At 37.8% G+C, this 21,017-nt stretch overlaps 1 protein-coding gene across 2 annotated transcripts in view; it reads left to right on the top strand.

Annotated features, from left to right (window-relative positions):
- AK8 (adenylate kinase 8) overlaps positions 1–21,017 on the top strand; it is a 2,747,949-nt gene that overhangs the window by 1,086,439 nt on the left and 1,640,493 nt on the right. For both annotated transcript variants that reach the window (XM_044058631.1, XM_044058632.1), the window contains one exon: positions 20,629–20,710. In XM_044058631.1, coding sequence (XP_043914566.1) covers positions 20,629–20,710 — 82 coding nt within the window. The remainder of the gene's footprint in view (positions 1–20,628; positions 20,711–21,017) is intronic.

The following is a 21,017-nucleotide window of genomic DNA, read 5'->3' as shown; positions in this document are numbered from 1 at the left end:
TGGTTACTTCACTGTGTAAAGATGGGCAGATAACTCACTCACTCTGCATATCCAGTCCTCCTAAAAATAAGACCATTGGCCATTTTTGCAGACAAAATTTAAGCTCCCTGATTTACATATTGCTGTTTTTAGTTTGGAACCCAATTTCATGTAAACACAATATGCATGCCATGCATTTTACCATCCTTTGCTGATTATCTTAGATGCGATTATTCTGTACTTGTAGAGCTCCCAGCTGGGGGATTTGTTTGGTAAATGTGACACAAATACTTGTTTATGAATGACAGTGCAAAAAGTATTGGATCAAACGTAAGTACTGAAAGCAGTACAGAAAAGTAGGCCAAAACTTTAGTAAGTATGTGACAGTGATGGGAGCAACACTAGTCAAAAATCCTATTCCTATACGTGGCATCATTTCTAATGTGTGTTGTATTTTGCTGTTGAAAATACCTTATGAGTGATTTAAGCAATAACCAATGACGTATAGTGTGGGTAAATCTTCAATATACCACAACCACAGTGTCAGTTATTGCTATTATACAATGACATTATTTAAGAAAAAAACTTTTTTTTAAATAATGTCTTTGTATAACAGTGCATCACTGTTCTTCCGCTGGTGGTGGTATACTGCTTCCTTGTGTTGATGTACTGCGTATGCGTATGGAACTTGCTTTCCCATGCATACCCAGTACATCAGTGCTTTGAAACGGAAGCAACGGTGAAAAGAAAGTCTCCGTTGTTCCGTTTTTTTTTTATTTTTTATTTTTATTTTTATTAAAAAAAAAAAGTTTTGGACATCTTATACCAATGGAAAATGTTTGGGCGACTGGACCTTTTTCCGTTGGTATATTGTGGGATTTACAGCTGGCCAATCAGCGTGCACATTTTGGAATATTAATGGGGGGGGGGTCATTGTATAAAATAGAATTAAATATAGTAGCATATATAATTAGAAATTATACAGTTCCAGTGATGTAGGTCATGGCTGAAGAGTACTTGCAGCGGCCAGGCCATTAACCCTGAAAATAACTACACATAAAAACAAACGCTGTGGTTGTTTACTACATCCGTTCCATTAAGAAGTTTATACAGCAGGATATGCAGCGGAACAACTCTAGTCAGTGTCCTCTGTGTATCAAATGTGAGAAAATGGTTCTGTGTATACAGACTCATTACAACTCTAGTCAGTGTCCTCTGTGTATCAAATGTGAGAAAGTGGTTCTGTGTATACAGACTCCTTACAACTCTAGTCAGTGTCCTCTGTGTATCAAATGTAAGAAAACGATTCTGTGTATACAGACTCACTTCTGTGGGCTTTGTTATGTAACAAGACATGAACAGTGTATCTGAGCTGCTCTTACAGCAAATGACTTACCATACGTCTTAACTCTATAGATTTTCTCAGATTGTCCAGATTTTTGCCTCATATTTTTGGTCTGTCATAAAATGTGTAGTTTTCTTGCAAGTCAATGAGGATTAAAATCACTAAATAATGGCAGACATTTGAGTTCCAGACTTCATATCTTCTAGAAAATGCATGGCAACACAAAACCTGTTGCTCTAGCAACTTTCTAAGTTTATAAACTAGAACTCAGCTATAACAAAGTTGCTAGATTTGCTTCAAATCAACCCTATCACTCACGTCATTGCCTGTCTTTTAAAAGCCTTCAGTGGATAGAACTCTGACATCAACTTCTTCTGCCTCAGCTTCACCTGACTCAATCCATGCTTAACGAACCCAATTCCTGTCCAGCTCCCTCAAACATCTTCTCTCGCTACACTCCTACTCATACACTCTGTAGCTCTCACCAACATCTCCTGGAGATTTACAACCCCCCCAAAAAATTAGTAAACTCCTCTACAACCCCTCAGTTGCCAATGCATGGAACAAACTGCCCTTATATGTTAGAATGATTCCCAACACTTCCTGTTTCAAAATGTCCTTAAAGGACCTCCTGTTAAATTCCTGGACTTGTTCTTGCACTGATCCTACCTAGACTCTTCCTCGCTGCAATTTACCTGTCCTTAATCTTACTTTGTTTCTAACCTGCATCTTTGCAATCAGAAGTGGCCTATGACCCTAAAAGTGATGTCATATTTTCATTCTGGATTAGCATTTTACTTTATTCTTTATAGAGTCTTAACCACTGGTATATTCATACTATATGTTTGTTAATCCTTTATGTTAATTTAGTTTTAAATGTAAATGTATTTAGTATTAGTAATACTTCATCTTTTATTATGATTATAAACACTGGAGCTTTTTTCCTCAGGTCTCCACTGAAAAAGGGTATCTGCCTAGTTGGACTATAACCCTGTCAACAAATGTCAAATAAATAAATAATGATAATATTTAAAATATGTCCCTGTTTTGGGGCCTTTGTCCCCCATTATTTTAGGCTTTGCCAGATTTCTTGTGCTAAAAGTTGAAAGCTACGCAGATGTTCTTGTACCACAGTATCCAAATGTGACTTTGCGCAGACCTCAGACCTCTTCACTGTGATAAGACAGTTTCATTCTTAGGTTAACTACAAGCCATTCACTACTTGTCTGTTTTAGTTTATTGGCTGGATATTTGTGAAAGACTAATGTAAGGTATTATCTGTCATCTTTAAACCATAAAACTTTGCAGCCACTACATGTATGATTTAGGTGGTTTGCAAGTACAGAGCTAAGAAGAGCCCCATTGGTCAGTGAAGTCACAGCAGAGTGTGTACTCTGCCTTGTCATCTGGCAGAAAGCTACATGCAGAAGTACTTTAGAGCTTGTGAGTCACACTTCAGCAGGACCAAGCTACACGAGAGATATTAAGGCTCCCCATCTTGCAAGTCAGATGTCTTGGAGAGTTCAAGAACTTCCTCAGCAGCATGACGTAAAGAGGGATGAAGCCCCATCTGTGACCCAGATGACCCAATATTGATTATCATCTCTGACACTAGGGGTGCTAGGGAGAATGGGCTGGTAAAGTTTAACATTTTGCCAGCTTGCTGACTGTGAGAGAGAGGGGAGCTTCATTTATCTGCAATTAGATATTCCCTCTGTGTTAGGAGATGTGCTATGAACACAAGACAGATTGCTGCTAAGAATAAGTATTATGTGGTAGGGCTGTAGCTGACTGACATCACATGTGGTGATACATGTGGTATCAGTGGCTCCATGCACTTAGTACATTCAAAACAATCATCTACATACATGACAGGAGGCCCAAGTATACATCATGAGCTTCTTGGGACGTAGAGGGTGACCTATGGCTGGCTAGGATATGGTGATCTGCACGTGGAGGAACTCCGGCATGTCATCCTGTCAGACAACCCTAGAGGTATGCTTGTTAATGATGTATATCGAGACACCTCCACCTTTAGCCCTTGTCTGTGCAGCTACTGGTCTAAAAGTGTGGAAGGCATTGAAACCTTGTACTGCCCGAATACTCTCTGCCATTTTAAACCATGTTTCTGTAACTGCACAGATCTGTGTTCTTGAGTGTGAGGATGGCTTGGAGGGAGTGTAGTTTTTGTTTAGGCCCCTGACACTGAGCAGTGAAACCTTTCAGTTGAGTTGAATTTGCTGTGTCAGTAGGTTTGTCAGTTTGGCATTGCCTAAAAAGGCACTATGGGGGTGGATAAAGTTTAAGCCAGTATTCAAAAAGCTAGAGGGAATAGGTGCAGACCACCCTCGGCAAAGTAACGTGGTCTGTTAACCATGTCCTCCCAAGTTGACACATGTTGCATCACCTTAGAACGACACCAGAAAGACAGCCAGTTGTTGAATCAATAATTTTTTGCTCATATTGTGGCATCATCCTCAGTGATGATGATAGGCTGTTCAGTGCTGGGCTTACCAGCCTGAGACACACAGTCTGAAAGCTCCATAATGTCTCTTTTCATATAGTCCAGGGAGGTACATCTCAGGCTATTTACACCTACATGGGCTGTAATGGAATCATGCTGGTCCTGTGCTGTAATAACTTGAGTGCTTGCATGATTTGGTGGATTATGGCTCCAGTTAAGCAACTAACAGTTATCTTTTCAATGTTCAGCCTGGTTATAGGGGCATCAGTGTATCTTACAATGGAATCCCCTTTGATGAGAGTCCTGGGAAGTGTTTGCTTGCCTTAGAGGCTTAGTGTTTGAAGCTCCACTGAGAGTGACAGTATGTGTGGTGTTAGGTGTTGTTTTTTCTGAGTGCCTTTGGCCTTGTTGAGGCATACCTTTTTCAATGGGTGGTCTAGGCAAAATTTGTTGATTAGGAAGATTGCTTCTAAGTGCCTCAGCATACATTAGTCTATGTGCAAGTGTTGTGTACTATGTGAGGTGGGTGTTTTATGTGTGGTTTTGACAACCTGATATACACTTGCATAGGAGAGTTTAGCATCCAGTATCATTGTGTAAGTAAACCTCTCATGTATTGTGTCTGCGTCTTTAAGCATTAAATGGTTGTCAGTAAACATGAGACAATTGCTACATTGTCTCAAGATGCCCATATCCACCAAGCTGGTTACAGAGAAGTTAGGAAATTGCATATCCATACCTTTGTGAACTACACGGGGGTGGTCTATTGGGTCTAGATGGCTATTAAGGGTGCTTTATTGGCGCAGATTATGTTAAACACTAAATTCTACCAATTTTAATATTTACACAATACTGAATTCAAGTAAATCTGTAGGTATTTTTTATTTATTTTTATTTTTATTTGTGTAACATTTTTTGACCGGGAAAGTCTGACTAGGACAGAGCCTATTTTCAGCGAAGTCCAGGAGAGAAATGCTCCAGACGCATGTCTTTGGAATGTGGGAGGAAACTGGAGTACCTGAGGAAACCCACACAAAAGCAGGGAGGACATGCAGAGTCTGCACAGAAGACACCCCAGCCGAGAATCGAACTGGAAAACCTCCTGCTGTGAGGCGACAATGTTAACCGCTGCACCACTGTGCCTCCACTTAACTTCCAACTAGCTGCTCTAAACTTGTTGGTCCACAAGGGCTTTGCACTATATTGCTGATTTACAGGGTGCAGTTTTGTAAAACATTTTTTCTAAGTGTTTGCTACTATACAGGGTACTCCTAAGCCATTCAAATGCACAAATTATAGCAGCAGAGAAAAATAACTGATGAGCCCTCTGACCAATAAAATGACTACACTTCTTCTTTCGGCTTTTCCCGGTTAGAGGTTGCCACAGCGGATCATCTGTCTGATCATGATTGGCAATGGAGTTTTTACAGTGTCGAGGTGCCAGCCCAGTGCCCAACCTTCCACAGAAGGCACATAGACACACACACACTCACACACCTAGGGCCAATTTAGAGTGTCCTATCAACCTACTGCATGTCTTTGGGGTGTGGGAGGAAACCGGAGCACCCAGAGGAAACCCAGGCAACCACAGGGAGGACATGCAGACTCCACACAGAAGGCACCCCAGCCGAGAATCGAACAGGAGAACCTCTTGCTGTAAGGCGGCAATGCTAACCGCTGCACCACCGTGGCTGCCCAATAAAATGACTACACTAGGAATCCTTTTTTGTATTTCCCAACTCAGATAGACCAGGCAAACATCTTTTGCAACAAAATGAATAAACCCAACCCTTCTAATGTAAAAACACAGTAGAAGAGACCCACAAGTGCAGTGCTACCACAAACCACTTAAACAGCTAGCTGGAAATCCTTGCTGAAGGCAATTTCAAGATAGTCTTGCAGCTATAACTCTCAACCAGTCAGGGACATGTCCAGAAATAACCAGGGGACACTTTTAAAATATTAGTGCTATTAACTTGAAACATTCACAGAATAAGAGAATGTGAATTAATATACATTTTCTAAAGTAAAATACGTCTATAACTTTAATTATTGTCAATATTTATTAAGGGTAATTCACCACCTTTTCTCCAAATGTCATCAGATTTAGGATGCCGCTGAAAATCAGGTACACTTGAGAGGTATGCTTGCAGCAATAACAGTGAAAGAAAGAGCATTCTTTTTTTTTTTTTGTTAAAGTCAGTCATACAATTAAGACAATATTGGAGCTCTTTCAGAAACTTTAGCGAATGTGTTGTTGAGGGATGGGGCAGACACATAATGCAGCTTTAAGCAGGTAAAAGACAAATAGAATATAAAAGCACTGAAGCAGAACTAAGGCAGAGACAATTCTCTCACTATTGACCTTCCACTACAGTTTAAGGCACTAGACTATGCAGACATCTACCAGTAACACTCTTTATGGAAAAATGCAATAATAAATGACTAAGGATGAAAATGTGGCAAGAGTGCACAGTTCTGCCACAACTGTGAATTAAACTACAATACTATGATCCATCAGGGTTTAAAATACAAATGGATAGCTTTTACAAGTAATTCACCCCCAGATCTGCCTCATGTCTCTGATAGAGGCAGACAGTAATGCCCAAACTAACAAACCCCCTTCCCCCTCATAACCTCTAGAAACTTCTTAACTAACATACCCCCTCCTAATAAATACTCATGATACATGGGGACACAATTAAGTTGGATTGCATGGCTAGGCTTTCAAAGACCCTGGTGGTAGTTAGCCTGGTAGATACCTATGAACCTGTATAACATTGTCATAACAGATCCATGCAACAGCTTGGTTGTTTGAGTAACTCATGCAACGAGCTTTGTAAGGCACACCAACAGCAAAAGATACACCAGTTAACTAATTCTCTTTATTTATTTGCCCAGTTAGGACTCTGGCAAGCACACAAACACAAGATCCACTCCTTTATTTACCCAGGCTCCCTTGCCGGTTAGATAATTACTCAATACTTCACAATTTCCTAAATCACAATTTTGTTTTAAATACTAACTCTGTATAGATAATCACTTAAAAAATTTAATTTTCTAAAAACTTTTAAAATCACTAATATACTCTAAAAGAAATGAACATTGTGAAACATGGAACTGTGTTTTTTTTAAACTATCTTAATTATAAATAATGATAAAATAAAATGTAACAAAATGAAATAAACCATTATAAAAATATATCCCTAAAATCATAAGTACAAAATTAAATATTATAAAATACTTAATGACTAATAATATATATATATGATAATTGCTAAACATGTAACATTATACCACCCATATCAAAACTGGAAATGCAAAACACACAATAACTACTAATGAAAACACATTGGAAAAAAACAAGAATATAATAAATTAATGTGTATTCTCCTCTAAAATGCATTCCTTTAATTAATGAATATATTATAATTAATGAATATTTCAAACATAAATAATATATGATATTTAATAATTAATTTTATAACTTAATTAATGAACACCAATAATTATATTATACACATATATAAATAAAATCATAAACATATAATAAATATATACATTAATATAAAATACATTATAAGTATATTGTCCCTATTAATCATATGTATCTTAATATTAATTTGCTTAAATATTAATATTTTTAAATGGATCATTTTTTATAGGTTCAATACCAGCTGCAGTTCATTATCATCCCGCAATTTAATGGTAACCAATATTTTTCCTTTGTAATTTTTCCTTTTGCCAATAATTATTTTATCTATTAAACTACACAAAACCTATTTTATTTGTATTCTATATTGCACATAAATTTAAATACAGTGACTTTGAGGTTGATACATTTGCAAGATAAGCCTTTATTTAAATAGTTGGTCTAAAGTTTTTCCAACATAATTGTCCCTGCACTGTTTACATAAGGCCAAATAAATCCATTTGATGTATAACACTTATAATGCTCCCCCTGTTGATCCAAACTGCTATATACAACCATTCAGTACCCCATATAGTGTTCATATACAATAGTTTATCACATTTAAAATAAAAATTCGTATTAAATCTGGTCCATAATTTCTATTATTTTCCAATATTTTCAAAATGATTTTTTTCCATAAATTCATTATTTTCAAATGGATTTTAAATGATGGATAATTGTCCCCAAATTCTCAATTAACCAGTATATCAATTCCTTTCCAAAATTGACTCATAATTTTTCAAAGTGTCATTATAGGTTGTTATATATGCAGGAATATCAAGTATGTTTGATATAGATCCCTGATATTTATATAGTACATTTGATTTTTGAAAATCCAGATTTTAATATCTTTATATACCATACTCCATTTTTTTTTTTTTTTCAATCTCATTATTCTTTATATAATTCTTACAAAATTTTCTTTCAGGAACCATGTTATCCAATATATTGTATCATATATATCTTGTCATAAAAAAATCATGTTCGCCACTGCTTCTTCCTGCCCCTGACCATCTGCCCTTAACAATGGCTTTTTTTCTGAACAACTTTAATGAACCATATTGAAATATCATTTGAAAATGTTGTGATTTTATAAATCTTTGTTTTAAACTTTTTAAACTATTTTATTATATATAATGTTTACATCTAAATATAAAAATATTTTTTTGACTAATCTGATGGGAATTTAAAAAATTTCAAAAAGTAAAGGATATATTCCAGGAATTAATCTAAAACACTCTTATCATGATCCCAGATAATAAGGATATCATCCAGGTATCTGAGTATCTGTATACATCTTGTAGGTAGTGGTAGTAAATAGTTTTAAACAAATAATTATTTTCCCAATAAAATTAAATTGGGGCCTGACGAGGCCTTGATATTTCCACTAATTTGCCACTCCAGTAATTTGCTGTAATAGTATAAAAAGTATGTATGTAATACTATTTCCATGAAATTAAAATAATGACATTTTTGTCTTTTGCTCATTCTTGTATGTCTTATAGTATTTCTTGTATATCAATGTGCTCAATATCAATAGTATGAGTTGTAAAGTTGTTGCCATCTACTGAAATAAAAATAATATTTATCTTCATTTTCTTTTCTTTTTATTTTATTTGAAAGTATTTAAAATCCTATGAAATAAATGAAAATTGGATGAAACCTTGACATAAATAATGAAATAAATAATGAATAATATATATTGTTTTACTTTTCTTCTTATCTACGTATGGGGTAAAACTGTAAATTATACACAAAGTGAAAATCGGCGAACTGTGCTTTAACCAATTAGAAGAACTCAACAATGTTATATTTCGAAAAATTTTTTTTATTTGATAAATTTCAACAACTATATATGATGATTACACACAGTGCTACAGTTGTGACATCCTCAAAGAAAAAATTCCAAGATTCAATGAGACACTTATACCCGCATGTGCTCAGCATCCAAGCATATCCAAAATCTTCACTTCGGCAATAATTACATGGTAAACAGAACACTAACACCAATAACGGAAGTTTCGATGAATCGACGCCAACTGAGACTAATGATGATGGAGCGAGAGTTCGTGAGGTGACTATGAGAAAAGAAGGAAGACAATACATGGTAGTATACACAGTTGATATAATTTGGAGTAGTTTTTATAAAAATATGCGTTTTTAAAAGTTTTTTCAAGTGTTTCTTTTAGAAATGAAGTTAATTAATTGAACTGGTAATGCAAAGGAAATTGTAATTAATTAAGTAATTATCTTGTATTAAAAAAGCTTGTTTTGTATTCTGATGAAGTTTGTAGGAGCGAACGAAACCTAGGTAAATAAAGGAGTTATCTTTACGTGGTGGTGTGCCTTGCAAAGTCTATTTTACAGTACTTGAACATTGAATGAAGTTTACTGCTTGTATATTGCTGTTTTCATCTCCTAAACAAACTATAATTTGCCATATGTGTAAAACCCAATTTATTTATTTATTTGTTTTATTTTACATGTGTTAACTGGGAAAGTCCAACTGGATATATGTCCATTTTCAGTGGAGGCCCAGGAGAAAAGCTCCAGAGCAGTAAAATCATTAACAAGAGAAAGACATGTTAACCAAAGGTTCAATAAACAATATATAGGTTCATAGGTTGGTATTGGGCTATCTGCCCGAAGGCATATATTAGCCCAGCCACGTTGTGCAGTATTCACCGCCCCTTTAGTAGTTCCCTAGACCCTTGTACTAGCAGCTAGTACCCTTGGCCCCTATCTAGTAGTGCTGTTGGTGTGATCCCTGGTGTGAACTTTCTGTTACCCATCCACTCATCAAGGTTCCTCTTGAAGAGTGATAGTGAGGGGCTCTGTCTTATGTAGATCGGGACCCTGTTCCATAGTAAGGGAAGTCTCTGCGAAGGGAATCTATCCCTCCAGCATGTTCTATTCATTGTTGTGTTGAGGTTTATATCCCTAGAGCATGTAGCTCGAGTAGATTTGGTTTTGCTAAGATGGAGCATGTTCAACAATTCTGAGTTGGACATGGCTCTGTACATTAGACAGAGATCGCCTCTGAGAAAGTGGTATGCAACAGAGAACAGTCCTAGCTTTTTCAATCGTGCTGCATAGGGCAACTGTTTGAGGCCAGTAATCCTCTTGGTTAGGTACCTCTGTGGTCTCTCCAGCTGCTGGAGATGCCTAGCCAGGTACATTCCAATTGGTGCATTGTACTCAATAATGGGTCTGATGAGGGAAGAGTAGAGGGGCACCATTACATCCTTAGGTCTTGATGCAAACCCTTTCATGATCAGATGGGTCACATAGAAGGATTTTCTAACCACTTTGGCAACATTGTTATCAAAGGAAAGCTGGCTATCTACTTGGGTCCCTAGATCCCTTATTTCTTCTTCAGATTTCAGGGGATTACCTCCTATGTTGTAGTTTGCGGGTACTCTGTTTTTTCCAAAGGGGATTACTACGCATTTTTTTGCATTTAGCTTGAGACCATGGCTTTGACACCATGCATCAGTCTCATTTAGGCCCTTCTGGAGGATCTCCATGTCGGCAGGAGACTCTATTATAGCACCCAGTTTGCAGTTGTCCGCAAACTTAGTCAGCCACAGCCCTTCCATGCTTGCCTGTACTTCTGAGAAGTATATGCCAAACAGGAGGGTACACAGTCTTTATACTTCTTATAGAATTATAGTACATATACGATAGTGAGTTAACCAAAGAGTGTATTTGTCAGCATTCACAGGCTACATTAATATATACATGTTATAGAGGTGTTTAACAGCAAGTATAGCAAGAAGGTAGAACAGATAACTTCCATAACTCATTTCTACACGAGAGACATGCTATGTCCTTTAGGTTTCTTTACAGTGTTCAGTAATACTATTACCCCAGGCAGACTTTACAAAAGCAGTAGATAAGCTGTTACTCTAGTTGCTGGAAATAGAGACATATGAGTTACTATCCAGGGGTGGTACAGGTACATAATCTGTGATTCAGGAAGTGTGTTTTGAGTAGTTTTTTGAATTGGGTGGTGGTGGAGTTATTTATTATGTGGGCTGGAAGGGAGTTCCAGATTTTAGAGATGAAGTGGCTATAAACAGATCTACCTGCTTCATTTTTAAAGTTTGTTACCTTAAAGAGGTGTTGGGTACTTGATCTCAGGGATCTGGTAGTGGTGTAAGGCTGGAGTAGTTGGTGCAGGGCTGGTGTGTTGCCTGGATGATGTAGTACTTTGTGAGCAATTGCTAGTTGGCTGACTTGAAGGATCAGGGGGAGTTCTAGTCAGTTGAGTTTTTTGAGGCTTTCACAGTGCTGGGTTCTAGAAGGAGATCCTGTGGCGAATCTGGCTATTTTAATGTAGCAGCTATCTAGTTTGTTGAGCTTAGTTTTTCGATATTGGTAAGCACAGGGGAGGCATAAAGTAGGGTCGATAGGAGGTGTGTCCTGGCTGTGGTAACCTTAGAGTGACTGGTGAGAAACTTTTTGTTGCGATAGAGTAGGCCCATTTTTCTGTGGATACTTTTAATGGTCTGGGAGATATGAATATCAAATTTAAGGCTATTGTCAATTTCGAGGCCTAGCAGTTTGGCATGACTACTGGGTGTGATGGTGGTGTTATGAGAGGAGATTGAAAAGTTAGATGAGGAGGGTGGAGATCTGTGAGGGCTGAAGAGGAGTAATTTAGTTTTGGCTGGGTCTAGAATGAGGTTTTGGTTAGTGATCCATGTTTCTGCCAGGGAAAAGCATTCTTGTGTTAGGGAGAGGAGGTGGTCAAGGGAGTTGGCTGCACAGATAGTGGTGGTATCATCTGCATATTGGACTATTGAGGCGTTGGGTATGGTGGATGGTAGTTGATTAGTAAATATGGTGAAGAGTAGAGGACCCAGGATGGAGCCTTGGGGTACCCCTAGGGAGATGGGCAGTAAGGGAGAGAGCTGATTTTGCCATTTTACAGCTTGTTGCCTACCATCTAGGTAGCTCTTAAACCAAGAAATAGTAGAGAAGCTGAGATTTAGGGTGGTTAGTGTATGAAGAAGTTTTTCATGGTTGGTGATAGTTGCAGATACTAGCAGTCCTTTATTCCTGTGGTTATTGACCGCATTAGTGAATGATGTAAGTGCTGTAATGGTGCTATAGAAGGGTCTGAAACCATGTTGCTGAGTGGATAGTAATTTGTTTTCTAAGAGGTACTTCATCAGTTGCATGTAGACAGCCTTATGTAGAAGTTTTGATAGGGGGGATAGTAAAGCTATGGGTCAATAGTTACTAAGTTCTATAGAGGTACCCCCTTTGTGCAGTGGTGTAATATGTGATATTTTCCAAAGATGGGGTACTTTGCACTCTGAGATAGATCTGTTTATTAATATGGAAACAGGGTAGGCTATTGCTTCAGCTGCTAGTTGCAGATATTCGGAAGGTATATTATCGGCGGCTGTAGAGGCTGGCCTAAGCTTTAGGAGTAATTGTTGTATGATTTTGGTTGGCACTGGGTTGAAGGTGAAGATGGGGTAACTGAGATTTGTTTTGGGAGAAGAAGGTGTTTTAGATGGGGATGGGTTGTTGGCTAGGTTTTGGATAGTTTCTGTGAAGAATTTGTTGAGCTGAGTGGGGATGTTGTCATGGTTGTTCAATATTTTGGGGGTGGAGGTGGTTGTTTTCCCTGGTTACAGTACGTTACTGACAGCAGCCCAGAACTTTTTTGGGTTGTTAATATATTTATTCTGCATATTTTGGTAGTAGGAGATTTTGTCTGTTTTAATAAGTTGTTTGACTTTGTTACGTAACTGACAGTATGTTTGTTTGTCTATTTGGGATTTGCTTTTATTAAAGTTTGTCCATGCTTTGTTCCTATCTCGGAGTAATGTTTTAGCATTTAAAGTTAGCCAAGGTCCATGTTTTGTTCTGATTCTTGTACTTCTAGGAGGGGCATGGTGGTTAAGTGTTAATGAAGGTAGTATTGAAGTATAGTACTGTTTCATCAAGGTCCAAAGTTTTTATGGGGGTCCAGTTATATAGTTTTAGGTCATTATTGAAGTTGACTTGGTTGAAGTTTTTTCTATTCCTACATTCCCTGACAGTTTCTTGGGTCAGTTGGGGAGTTTTGCTTCTTATTAGAAGTGTAGGTAGGTGGTCGCTGAGGGCATCTGACAGGCACCAAGAGTGAGATATATGGGAAGGATGAGATACTAGTATCCAGTCTAATATAGCTTGATGTTTGGTTCTTTTGTCTGTTCTGGTGGGAGAAGTTCTTAGTTGGGTTAGTCCGTGTAGGTTGATATGGGAGATAGGGTTTAGACTGGAGCAGTTGTCCCAGTCAATATTAAGGTCACCTAATAGGATGTTTTCTTGGATAAGTGTGTTGGTTATCCATTATAGTAGTTTTTCTGTGATGGTAATAGTGTTCCCTGGTGGGGATGTAGCATCCTATAATGTTGATATGTTTATGTGGGTTAAGTTTCAGTTTAGTGAGGATGAGTTCAGTGTTATCTAAGTCTGGGGTTGTTATGTCTAGTTTTTCTAAGATAAGGTGAGTTTTATATAGTATTGCTGCTACTCCACTCCTTTTTCCTACTCTGTCATTTCTAATTATATTGTAGCCTGGTGCTGTGATTTCATTATCTTGAATTAGGGGCTTAAGCCAGGTCTCTGTCAGAATGACAACATCTGGATGGTAAAAGGAGATTAAGGCATGGAGGTCATGGACCTTATTTAAGATACTTCTAATATTTAGATTTATGATGAGGAGTGAGTTTGTGGGCCCTTGGAGTAGGGTTGTATTTAGGTCTGGGATTGATCTATCTGGACTGAGTGGGCCTGGGTTGGGGTGTATGTCACCGCAGCATATTCGTGCTGTTTTCAGGTATACATAAAGTTTGACTAGTTTGTTGATGAGTTTTGTGTAATTAAGAGTGGTGTGGGATTGGCTATTTGATGGGAATAACTTGTGTCTGAGGTGGTAGATTATGGTAGTATGATAGTTGTATGGGGTTAGTTGTAAATATGGTATGGGGTTAGGAGTATTGGGGGATGTTCCTTTATAAGGAATGAATGGTGTGTAGGTAAGTGGTGTTTGGTAACTGGTAATGGTGGTTAGCAGAGTGAGGGAAGTGATGCAAATGGTATATAGTAGGAGTTGAGTGTGTGAGGGTTGAGATGGTGATATCATTGTGTAGGGGTGAAATACCTAGTGTCAATATTGTTTGGACCACCCTAAGGTACAATAGCCCTGACAAAAGGAAAAAGGGGACTGAACAATACTAAAAACTGCAGTAAAATGAATCTAAATGGCAAAAAGTGTTAAAGCACAATCCACATCAAATATATGAATATAATTATAAAAAGCAATATATAGTCTAATGTGAGGTAGTCATCTATAAATAAAAATATAACCATTTAATAATTCAGATCCTGAATACACCCAAATAGCTTAGCTTGTTAGCAAAAACAATCAAAAATGCAAATCTTGATTATAAACAATACTGTTTATATGTGTCTAATGATAGACATCAAAAATATAAAATTATAAATCATGTCCAAAACAAGTAATGCCATAAGCATATTGCTGCAATATATCCGATAAATCTACAAAAAAAAAAAAAAAAAAAAGAAACCCGACAGGGCCTCACCAGAATATGAACAAATAGACACAAACACTCAAGGCCTAAAATGCACAATGCTGATTATTAACTGTCATCATAAAATTAACTACTTAGTAAATGCTGGCTGAATATGAGGCTTAGATAAGTTCAAAAATGAATATGAGGCTTAGATAAGTTCAAAAATGACAAAAACAAAAAAATGGTAAAATGTCCCACAATGTTTGTTAATAGTCCAAAACAATAAAATAAATGTCCAATGCTGGTAAATAGCAAACTTTACAAAATCTTGTAATTCAGAAACAGTTCTGTGACAAATGATCCAACGATAATCAAAAACCTTTTCCACATCCCTAACTCGGAGTAAAGGCTGTTAATTTTTTTATCATAAATATGTTTGGATTCAAAGTGTCCACTATATTGTTCTGCACAAACGGGGGCAAAAGTTGTTCTATTGCTATACACCATAACTGTAAAAAGCATTTGTCAACACAAATAACATTCATATTAAGTGCCATATGTGGTATCTGTATCAAGAACTGATTAAAAGTCTTTGGATACAAATTTGCAATATGAAGTCAATATTTAATAGCAACTACCCCTTGTTCATGGGGAATTTAACTATACAAACTGATCATAGTCAAAGTACAAAAATACTTTTTGGGGCTAACATTTAAAAAAAATATTCCTTTGGTGTGAATATAATTCACTACTTATAGTCTGTTCAAAAACTTTAACCATAGGATGGTAAGGTGGGTGAAAATTTGATTTCTGGAAGCAAAATTAATTCGCTTTCATATAATTTACATTAGAACCACTTACATGAAACCAATTGTGATGACCCACCACTGGACCAGTAATCAAGGAGCCTCAATCCTCACCACTGGCACCTGTGGAGGGACATTCACTGGGAAGTTAACAGGTCCACACAGTATTTCAGGATGCAGCTCCCTTAAGAGCACACAGAGACCACAGTCAATCTGGGGCTCATTTCTTCCTCTTTCTCCAGATCCCATATAAGACCCCCCCACTGGCACAGCTATAGAATTGAGATCTTAGCTTAGTATCCAAGCCAAGGCATTCAGCACCCTCTCTGTCCAACTAGTGCTGTGTGTCCCTGCCCAAGTAGCTGACACACACACACTTTGAGATTTGATTAACACACACACACACACCTGGGAAAGGCTGGCACAGCTTTATTAGCTATGCCCCCTTCTTCCCAGAATATAAGGTAGATATGACTGCCACCAGACACTCCTGCTGGCTACTTTAAGGCTCTTCCAATGGTACCCAATATACTGAATGAAATTGATATTAATACAAATGGTAGTTTAACCAAGAGCAAGGCTATTAGGAGTGTACCATGCAGTGTCACCAAATAAATATGCAAGTACTCTCAAAGCTTAAATATCTCTACAAAAATCAGCCACAATGAAAGGTTTAAATATATTTAATTATTATTATGACTTTCGGCTTTTCCTGGTTAGGGTTCACCACAGCTGAACTATGGTCTGCTCATGATTGGCAGTGGATTTTTATGGTGCCAAGTTGCCAGCCCGATGCCCAACCTTCAATGAAGGCACGCCCATTCACGCTTGCACCTACCTGCATGTCTTTAGCGTCACTCGACCGCAGGGAGGACATGTAGATTTCACACAAAAGGCGCTCCAGCCAAGAATCGAATGGGAGAACCTCTTGTTCGATTCTAATAAAGAATAAAAGAACAAGAAAATATTAAGTATACATTCACAGTGACATCAGAGTTCAAATCACATGAAACATTTAAAATAACATTACAGAACAAGCTCAGACAAATAAAGAAAAGCAATACCTAAACTAAGCTTTACTATATCCCTGAGTGTATCTAAGAGAGACGGATGATGTGTTAAGTGTTTTTTTGTTGTTGTCAGGCCCATGACAGAATACAGAATGCTGAGTCTTCGTAAGAGACTTTTCAAAATAATATCTGAAATATTACTGCTGAGATAGCTTGCAGAACAACATCATTTCTGGTCATCTGACTTCTAGTTGCCATGGAAAACCCCCATTGCTGGAAGCTGGCAGGACTTACCACCTACCTGTAAAAATACACACACAAGGACTTTTGCTCAGATATTTGGCAGGTGTTGGAAGTCATGAAGCAATTGCATTTCTCTAGACTTTGAGTAGCAGTTAATTCACTTCAAAGACAATACAGAAAGCTTCCTAGTATAGATGTGTCTCTGGCTACATTGAAACCTCTGAGATAGCATCTTTATGGCCCAGTCTATAACGTGATTTAATTTCATATATTTTTTTAAAGTTTGCTAGACTGAGGTTAACCTCCTTTCTGCCAGTTTCTTCTGTTAAAACATATACATTTAAACAGTTACAATGGTACATGTACATTTCTGTTCTCTGTCCAGTAGGGCACATTGTGGATGCATTTCAGTGCACTTTGCAAATACCTTTTCAACACAAACGTCTGCACAAATCAGTTTGATAGACACATAACATACAGTTCTAATACATTTGTAACACTAGCATCTTGTATGGCATACAGTTCTAATACATTTGTAACACAGGCATCTTAAATAGATCAGTCTGATATTCACAAATGAGCTGTGCTAGTAGTACCTCCTTTCGTCACACCAATATTTTAGCTTTAATAACCTAATAAATTGTTTTGCATCTTGTATAACATCTGCCAAAGAGATATATGTAGTTGGAATAAAATCTAGTCCTTTATTCAGCACAGAAATAGCAGAGTTATTGACTTCAAAACCAGACAAATTAATCACAAATTATCACATTCTGCATCGTTTCCTTGAAGCTTGTCAATATGGTTGATTCCTTGCTCAAGACACTTGAACCTCTGTTTATGGCCCCCCTCACATTTTTTTATATTTAACCCTAAAACAAACTTTTTAATTGAGGAGAAGCCCCAGTATCAGTGTCAGTGTTTGGAAAATAGATGAATCAGAAGAACCATCAGTATTATGTAAAATGGATTTCAAATTAGATCGTTTATATTTCAGATTTCTCCTGTTGTTGTGCAAAGTAACACTACCTGATGCAAAGCTAATAGTATGTCTAGATTTTAATGTAGTAAAAGCCATATTTCTATTATAATCTTTCAATTCTCTCATAAATGTTTTATTTTTTCTGGTCTCCAAATCCTTGTACAACAAATTCATACATGCAATAAAATCATTATTAAGCTGAGATTATGTAACATGTTCTTTAAATTGGCCAACAGTGTCACTGTCCTGCAGAATAACTATATTATGTTCATACAAGTGTATCAAACAGTCAATAAACATTTGTGACACTACCTTCTGAATACAGCACCACTGTTGTGAGCATGTTGTATCCTCAGTACCAATGCTGGGTTGTAGGTATACATTGGATATGAAAAGTTTACACACCCCTGTTAAAATGTCAGGTTTTTGTGATATAAAAAAATTAGACCACAATAAATCATTTCAAAACTTGTCCCACCTTTAATGTGACCTATAACCTGTACAATTCAATTGAAAAATCTGTTAGGGAAAAAATATAAAAAATGTACAATACGCTGGTTGCATAAGTGTGCCACACCCTTACACTAATACTTTTGTTGTGTGTGCATACCCTTAAACTAATACTTTGTTGAAGCACCTAGGCTAGGCCTTCGACTACTACAGTTTCTCTGACTGGTTCTTGACATTGGATATGGGATCTACTCAGAAGTTGTTGGAGCCATCATTGCCCCTCAGAGCCTTAGTACTAGATAGCTTGGGTCCAGCTCCCTCCTCAAGGCACAGATCGGATATGGTTGGGGCTTGGCTGTTTTGAAAAGTTTGGCTCCAGTGCAGCCAGTCACAGCTCCTCTGGTCCATCTGCCTTTGAGGTAGTGGAGAGGGTTTTCTCTCATCCAAGAGATCCAACTTCTTTTTATTCTTGGATCCTGTTCCTATTCCCCCAGTGGATCTGAGCTCTGATCCCATCAGACCTACTCCACAGGAACAGCCAGTGCCAACTAGGTTCCAGACAGTTTCCTTAGAGGAACTTCCCTTCTATTTGGATACCTCCCCAGAGCATTCCAGTAAAGAGGTTCCCCATAAGAGAATGTGCAAAAGGAGGCACATAGATTCCCCTGTGGAGTCTCTCACAGAGGACAGATACTGACGTTGAAGAAGGGGAAGGGTCCCCCAGATCTCCACCAGATGACGTCTCATTTGGAGACACTCTAGAAACAGCATTTCTAGTGGCAATTACCTCTGTGAAGTGATCTCCAGGCTCTATCATCCAAATTCCCTTACATTGTTTTTCACAAAGACAGAGTTACTTTATGAACCAATCCATCTTTCTTACCGAAAATAGCGTCTGAATCCAATATCATCCAAGAATTAGTCTGCCTGACTTCTTTCCTATTTTTTCAAATAAGAGAGAGTACATGTTACATCTTTTAGATGTACATAGATAATTACGTTTTTATCTTCACAAGACCTAGGATCTCAGGAAAACTGATCAGTTGTTTGTTTCTTCTTCACTGAAACAACTGGGATCACCGGTATCTAAAGTTACACTGGCAAAACGGATTACTGATTCCATTTTCTTTGTAAATACTGCACAAGGCCTCTCCCTATCAAAGATTCCTAAGGCACGTTCAACTAGATCCATGGCCACTTCTGCCTTCTGGTGTAAAACTTCCATTCATGACATGTGTGCAGCAGCTACCTAGTCCAGTGCTCATACCTCTATTACTCATTACAGACTAGCTGTTTTTGGTTCAGCGGTTCGCTAGAAAAGCTTTCCATGAGGGCCACCGAAGATTCATGTAGCTGGGGACTCTGTCCCAAAGGTTCAGGAAGAATGAAAAGGACAACGTCGGATATTAAAGTTATGTACTCATAGCCGGCCTTAGGCATAGGCCAACTAGGTGGCCACCAAGGGCGCTGCTCTAGCAGGGGTGCTTTTCCAGTATTTGTTGTAGGTAGACCATGATGGGGAGAGCGGATGATGTGGTGGGGGTTGCCGTGGAGCCTTTTTGCCTAGGGCACCACTTGACCTAAGGCCAGTCCTACTCACCATAACTATGCATCTGTGCTGTCCATTTTCATTTTTCCTCAACTCCCCACCCTCTTTCCCCCTTCCTGTTATCTTTTGGAGTGATCTTTTAGTTCCAGGTTTGAGTCCTGACTTAATATTTTTCTCTTTCTTCCTACTCTATCTTAGGGTGCATAATGCAGTAAACTCAATCTGAGGTATTGTGGGCTACTTGGGGCATTATGAGTAGAGGGAGGAGCTCGAGATATGTGGCCAAGTCGAATCCGAGGGTGGATCCTTAACCAAAAGGTTAAGAAAGAATGAAAGTGGACAACACAGATAAATAGTTATGGTGAGTACATAACTTCAATTTATGGACGACACAGTCAAAGGCTTTAGAGTAGTCAGTAAAGCAGATGTAGTTATGTTTCTGGAGCGCCCTTAGCTTAGTTGGATCTTTGGCAGCTCCTAAAACTACCTTAAACATCTAGCAGTTCTCAGTCCATATATTGATGAAGTCTAGCTTTCAGGACCTTGAGCATATGATCTAATATAGCAAAATACATGTGTATGTGTTTTCCTTTTTATTGGAAGCAACAGGTTAGTGTGTTTCCAGTTAATATACAGTTTAGAAACTGATGTGACAATACAAGTACTGTCATTATTCTTTGTTTATATCATAAGACACACCCCTTTCATGCTGCATCTATTTACTGGTATATTAGTTTACTGCTTTTTGTTCTTGCAAGTTGTGATTATGGCCTGTTGATATTTTTGGCAGGGCTGGGTTTTAGTTGGATTTCCCACAACTCGAGAACAAGCAGTGCTGCTACAGGAGGCCAGTGTCATGCCCCAGCATGTAGGTAAGTCAAAGAAAGAACCTTTGTTACTCGTACTGCTTTTACTAAAGACAAGATCACAACACAATATTATCTGCTTACATGTAGGTCAAAAATTCATTGCCAGCTAGATCTGTGCACATATGTACTAAAAGATAAATTATCAAAAATAAACCTGTGTGATCGATCTGAAATGTGCAATCTGTAAAGTCATATTGTTTCAGTAGGGCCTAGCAGACGAGTCGTGCATATGGAGATGCATCTGGTAGTATTTTACTTATAAAATATGTCTAGCAGCATTTCAGTGTCCTATATTTGATGCATGGAAAGC

This window comes from Protopterus annectens, chromosome 16.part0 (genome assembly GCF_019279795.1).
Source record: "Protopterus annectens isolate FY-2018-M chromosome 16.part0, PAN1.0, whole genome shotgun sequence".
Classification (NCBI taxonomy): Eukaryota; Metazoa; Chordata; order Ceratodontiformes; family Protopteridae; genus Protopterus; species Protopterus annectens.
The sequence above is the reverse complement of the archived record's forward strand: the minus strand, read 5'-3'. Positions and strand labels throughout refer to the sequence as shown.